Genomic DNA, 6,700 nt, shown 5'->3' on the forward strand with positions numbered 1-6,700 from the left:
GGAAAGAGGGATTAAACTTCATTGATCTCCACTGCCTTCCAATTCTGTATAATTAGTTGGGAGGGGTGCAGCCAGTTACCTTCCTGATTGTGACTAGCGTGCTAGAGACAAGTAGCTAATAGCCTGGGATTAAACATTTGCCAAAGCTAACCCACTGAAGTTGAGCAAACCTAAAATCCTGTAAGGGGGGATGGAGAAAGTTTAGATCTCTGCAGCCCTCCTCTTTACACAGGCAGAACAGAATAATGAAAAAAGCTATAGCTCTGGATTCATACAGATCTGGGTTCAAATTGAGTTCACCCGCTTGCTGTATGATCCAGGACAAATGCTGTTTAAGCTCGTTGAGTCTCAGTTTTCTCATCTGTAAAATAAATATGACAAACGTGTCTTCTGAGGTAGCTTGAAGAGTATGTGAGCTACTACCTATAAAGTAATAGAATTTCTGGTACCTTGTGATCCAATAAATAGCTCCAATGGGTCTAATGATGATTTCTTTGCTCTGTCTCCCCCAGCGAGTGGCATTAAGCCTTGAAGATGATGGACTGCCCTGAGGATGGGACCACTCCCTTCGTGCCTCACGGAATTCAGTCCCATGCACTACACCCTGGATGGTGTATGCCTGGATGGAAGGGTTTCTGTACATGAGTCTGTGTGTCTGTATGTGTGTGTGCGTGTGTAATTTTTTTTTAATTTATGTTGCGGAAAGGTAACCACAAAGTTATGATGAACTGCAAACATCCAAAGGATGTGAGAGTTTTTATATGTATAATGTTTTATACACTTTTTAACTGGTTGCACTACCCATGAGGAATTCATGGAATTGCTACTGCTGAGTGACTAACGTGATGTACATAACCAAATGGGGCTGATGGTACAGTAGCTTACTCATCATTTAAAAATTATATTTACAGAGGGTATTTGGTTTTGGGGGGCTTTTTTTAGGTTTCAGAGGTTTTTTTTTTGTAAATAGAATGATTATGCTTTGTGGCTATCCATCAACATAAGTAAAAAGAAGAAAACACTTCAACTCCCTCTCCCATTTAGATTATTTATTAACATATTTCAAAAATAAGATTAGTTCTATAAGTAATTTAGAGAGGTGAGAGTATTTATTTTTGGTATGATTGGCCTACCACCCGGACTCTGTGTGCATTTATGTTAATGTGTGTATGTGAGTGAGAAAGAAAAATCTGTAGAGAAGAGGCACACCTATGGCTGTTGTTCAGATACATAAAGATAAATATATTTTAAAACAGTCCACAAGAAGGGTTATCTGTAGTTTTCAGAGAAGCCTTTGGCGATTTGGATCAGAAAAGAGATACCATGGTTTGTGCAAACATGCAGTGGGGAGAGGTAGATCTTTTCTGCCTCTGGCTGTTCTTGGGATTCCAATCAGTCAGCAAAAGCCCCTCAGCTCACCTGTGGCTACTGTGGTTCTCTTCTGTGGCTAAAGCCAGTGTACAGACTTCACACAGTACCCAAAGTTCCCGCGAGCTCAGGTGAGAACATGCCTGAACCTTGGCTACTTACTCCTTGTTTTAAAGTTCAGCATTTCAAGTAACTTCATTTTCTTTTAGGACACTTGGGTTGAATTCACTGTTTCCTCTGAAGCACACTGAGGGTGCCATCCTTACATATAGAGAGCTAAATGGAGATGTTTCTTGAACAGCTCCAGTTTACTGTTGGGACTTGCTCAGGCACTGACCTCTGAGTATGCTATGGGTTGAGGATAAGGATGGAGGAACAGGTTTTGTTACATCTCTATTTCTCCCTTCCCCTTTCTCTCTACCATTTCCTTTAGGTGGAGAAAACAATTTAAAGCGGTACACAGGTTTGTTACCATCATGTGTTCACATAGATGAAACTAATATTTGGCTTAAATCAGAAAAAGTGGCCAAACCTAAAAGTCCTGTTTGAGGGGGAAACGGCATACACAATACTACAGTATATTGGATATATATGTTCACACAGGGATTTGGTTTACTGCTTTGTAAATAAAAGGAGAAACTCTGGGTATATGTATAGATTTTTTTTTTTCATTGTGGACACTTACTTTGCTTTTCCTGGGCCTTGGGGGAGGCAGGGAGAAGTGCACTTTTCTTTTTGTGGGGTCCACCACTGAAAAGATAATCCTACAGTCCCAGAAGGAATTCAGTCCCCGTTGGCTCTTATCCAAGGTGTGGTCTTAACTCTGCTGTTCTGCCACTTCACTCCCACTGGACAACCAGGGACAAGGTGTGACATGGAAGTGTTTGGTTTAAGTAGGAGCAGAGGACATGTATCTAACCTTAACATACCTGGAACTTGACACTTTTAAGCAAATTCCTCCCCTTCTACTCCCCAGCTGCCCCCAACTCTGTGAAGCTTGGATGGCTCACCAGCTTGATACCCTCTGAATTTCCAGGCAGACATTCTGGGGTTCTGTCACCCTGTTCCTAGGACCTTTCTCTACATCACTCATGATCTCCTGTCTTCTTAAGCTTTGCATAAGCAAGCAGTTTCTTCATGATACACATGTGTTGATAGTCCTGAAACATTCATTGAGAGGGTATATGCAATTGACCTAGGATGACCAAAACCAAACAGAATTTTAAGAACAGGTGGCCAGCTCCTATAGAGCTTAATCACTTACTACTATTCTTTCAAGAATGGAAAGTAAAATTATTTTTGACTGAAGAAAAATCATGAAAGTGAAAAACACTGAAATTTACACCAAACAAGCAACTTTTTCTGTAACCTGCCTCCAAAGAAATAGAATTTCCTGGGGAAATGATAATAGTGACTAATGCATAGTTTCTAAACTTTTAGTCAGATCCTGTCCTTCACAGAAAAAAATAATGAATAGGGTCAGAATGATTCAGCCTGAGATCTCAAAATGATGATGAAACACAACTTTCTGAAAGACATCCATGTTTCCTGAATATGCTACAACTGCAGTTTGGAAGAGGCAGTTACTGAAGCAACCTACAAAAAACTGGAATACTCGTGTTGGATGGCAGTAAATAAGATGAAATCTGAGGAGCCAGGTTCATCCTTCTCTATTCTTGGATGCATTTTGAGGTACAGTTGCACTTCTGTTGCCTTTTGCCCCTGCGTCATCATATACCTACAGCCAATAATGGATCACAGAGTCATTGGCTACAGAGCTGGAAGGAAGCTTAGAGATAAGGCCTGAAGGGCAGAAAATTTATCAGACATTTTTTTATATGTGTAAAAGAAACTAGTCCCAGCCCTTTTCCTCGCTTTCCTTTTCCAGGAGACTACTTTGGGCTGCCTGAACATTGTATCAAACCTGCTACCTATCTTATGGCCTATCTTTCTGGTGGAATTTTGAAAGCACTGGCAGAAATATCCTTCCAGAAATGAGGAAAACTAAAATTTTATTTGTTTACTCTTGATAGCATGATTACATATAAAACAGATTGAGGTAAACTGTAACCTCAGAGTGAGATCGTATTTAAATGTATAGCAATAAGTACTTTTCATCCCTCCAGTTCTGTGTGATTGCAATATGTATATTCATCCACTGAAACTATTTGCTAGGTACCAACTAAGTGCCAGGTACTGCAGATGTACAGGTCAGTCAAACGCTTTCTGTCCTGACAGAACTCACAATAGCAATTAGAGGAAGACATGTGGAAACAAAAAAAAAGGAATAGATATTTTTTTGGGTACTATTAGTTTACAAAGGTGTAAGAATGGGGTCAAGAAAGGCATTGTAGGAAAAGTGGCCCTAAGCTAAGTCTTAGAAATTAAGTACGGGTGTCCAAGCTGCTTCAGGCAGAGGACACACTGAGCTAAGACACAGAAGCATGAAACAGCATGGGCATCTTAAGGAACTGCATGTAATTCATTGTAATGAGCAAAAGGCTCAAGGGAGACTTAGCAAGAAATGAGGCTGGATGGAAAGACAGGTTCAATGTAAGCACTTTATAGAATACTTCTATTTGGTTTCTGATTCAATTAATGAAACATTTCTTGGTCATTTACTGTGTATAAGGCACCAAGTGCATCATGGAAAATTGATCAGAATGTGTTGCCAGCACTTTGCAGACATGACAGTCTTCACTCTCAAGCTTTCCTGTGGCCAAAGGGAAACAGTGACTGCTTTTCATAAATTTGAGTTGAAGTTTTTTGATACGGTCAATGAAGACTGATAGAAGGGCAGTGGGATTTTCACAGAAGGATTCCATGTTGTCAAGAGCCTCTGGGATTTTCTCAACGGTGAAAAAGAAAACTGGAAATTTTGAAGATGTGGGGTCTGCAGAGGGGACCCCAAGCACTGTCCAGTCGGATGCTAGGGGGAATGGGGAGAGAGCACAGGAATGTGAGCCTCTCTACCCCACTCCCTCACACCTGCTATACACTCATCATTTCACAAGATATAAATGAGTTATCAGTTAAATGCTTCAGAGTAAATAATTTCTTTTCCTGGCAATGCATGAAGATAGAGTATCAGAATCTTCTCACACTATTTTTAGGGTATTGGGGATTTTCAGGATATGGAGAACTTAGAGGTGGAGGAATTACAGCTTCAAATTTTCAGTTGATATAAGAAATCAGGAAGCTTTGTTCATTCACGCTATGCACCATGTGCATAGTCAAGAATCAGCAGAAATCCTCTGCATTTGCAAACACTTTGTGCTATAAAGAGTAATTTTAAAAAGCCACCTGTATATGTATATATATATATTTAAAGACGTGAAGGTTTTGATACTTTTTTACGAAAATTACAAGAGAAAACAAATATCTGTGCAAACCATGTGTTTTAAAATAGCATTTTGTTCTATACAAGCTGTTGTTGATGTGGGGTGAGCTACTGGTTTGCAAACTCCATCACGTTGTACACAAATGAACTTTCCTTGTTTGTCTTCCTCTGAACACCCCCAAGTGACCATATTTGATGTAACAGGCGTGTTAGAATGTTGGGTCACACTAATCATTTACGCTTTTTTGTCTTGTCCTTCTGAGTTCCGTTAGCTTCTGTACTCAGTCCCCTTTGCAGTCTGGTTTCTCTTCCAGAGGCAAAGGGTGGTGTGCTGCATCTCACTAATTGTACCAACATCATCTTGGTGAACTAAAAACCAAATGTGGACATTTGTAAAATCAGTGCACTGTTTCTAGAGAGAGATTAAATTCATTTTTTTAAAATATGAAAGTACTGTGATGCTTTAACGACGGGGGGAGTGAATGATATTGTGAGATAAGGACTGTCAATATTATCATTCCCATTTTAGAGATGAGAAATATGAGTGAAGAAACTTCCCAGAGTCAATAGTTATGTTTAGTGCCCCCAAAGTACGTGTAGCACATGTGGTGTTCTCTGCCTCGATTTTCCTTTTCTGCCTCTTCATCTGGCTAAGTCCTATTTGTCCTTGAGTACTTTCCTTAGGAAGCCTTCTCTATTCTCTCAGACTCAGACCTAACTCATAGGGTTAGGTAATTCTGTGCTTCCACAACAAATTTTTCCATTTGTATCCCAATATTTCTGCTCTGCCTCTAACTCCCATGCCAATGAGGTTGCTTTTACCAAGGTCACCCAGGACTTCCTTGATTATAAACCTTGTAAATATTTTCAGTCCTTATCTTCCTTGACCTGGAAGCAGTATGTAACACTGTTGGCACTCCTGTCTTGAAATACACTTATTTTGGCTTACATTTACACCATACTCCTGGTTTTTCCCCTACCTCTCTGGCTACATCTTAATCTCCTTGCCTACGAGTTTCATACTTCTAATCTTTCCATTTTCCAATCCAGTCTACAACCAGCCAGAGTGATCCTTCTAGAATGCAATAGGTCATGTCACCACCGCCTCTTTCCACTTTCCTGCCTAAAGCCCTTCATCCATTTTCCTTCCATTTAAATCCAGTAGCCTTGGGTTTTAGCCCAAACTCCTTAATATGGGTTGTAAGGCCCTTCATGATTAGTCTTCTACCCCTTCTCCAACCTCATTATTATATTCACAACCTTATTCTGTATTCAAACCACACAGTTCTGGGCCTTCTGTCTGGAACATTTTCTTCAGAAAGACTTCCCTTAGACCCCCTAGACTGGATTAGGAGCCACTCCATGTGCTTCCTTAGTATTCTGTGCTTCCCCTATTTGTAAATTTTACCCCTACGTTATAATTGCTTGTATGTTTCTTGATTGCCTCCTCTGTAAGCTCTATAAAGGTATATCTTGTTCACCACTGTATTCCCAGCACATGACACATAGCAGATGCTCATTAAATTATGCTAACTTCAGGCACATCAGACTCATAGACCATGCGTTTTCAGCTATACTATGTGGCCTCATACCCCAAAACCTGAAATCACCTTATAGCCTGATTGGAGTCGGGTGTCCTTTTTTTTTTTTTTTTTTTTTTTGGTACGCGGGCCTCTCATCGTTGTGGTCTCTCCCGTTGCGGAGCACAGGCTCCGGACGCGCAGGCTCAGTGGCCATGGCTCATGGGCCCAGCCGCTCCGTGGCATGTGGAATCTTCCCGGACCGGGGCACGAACCCGTGTCCCCTGCATCGGCAGGCGGACTCTCAACCACTGCACCACCAGGGAAGCCCAAGTTGGGTGTCCTTTAAATTTTCTCAGCACTTTTGATATGTGCCATATCTGCAGATGCCCAGATTCATCAATTACATTATAATTTTTTATAATTTCACTCTTGGAAAATAACCTTGTGGTAATTACCCAATGTCTCTAAA

At 40.7% G+C, this 6,700-nt stretch overlaps 1 protein-coding gene across 1 annotated transcript in view; it reads left to right on the plus strand.

The window, feature by feature from the left end:
- LRP8 (LDL receptor related protein 8) overlaps positions 1–2,016 on the plus strand; it is a 79,844-nt gene extending 77,828 nt beyond the window's left edge. Inside the window, 1 exon segment of the mRNA XM_007471169.1 lies at positions 513–2,016. Within this exon segment, the coding sequence (XP_007471231.1) occupies positions 513–551 (39 nt within the window). The 3' untranslated portion in view covers positions 552–2,016.
- Positions 2,017–6,700: the final 4,684 nt, after the last annotated feature.

Source organism: Lipotes vexillifer, unplaced genomic scaffold (genome assembly GCF_000442215.2).
Source record: "Lipotes vexillifer unplaced genomic scaffold, Lipotes_vexillifer_v1.1 scaffold1003, whole genome shotgun sequence".
Lineage (NCBI taxonomy): Eukaryota > Metazoa > Chordata > Mammalia > Artiodactyla > Lipotidae > Lipotes > Lipotes vexillifer.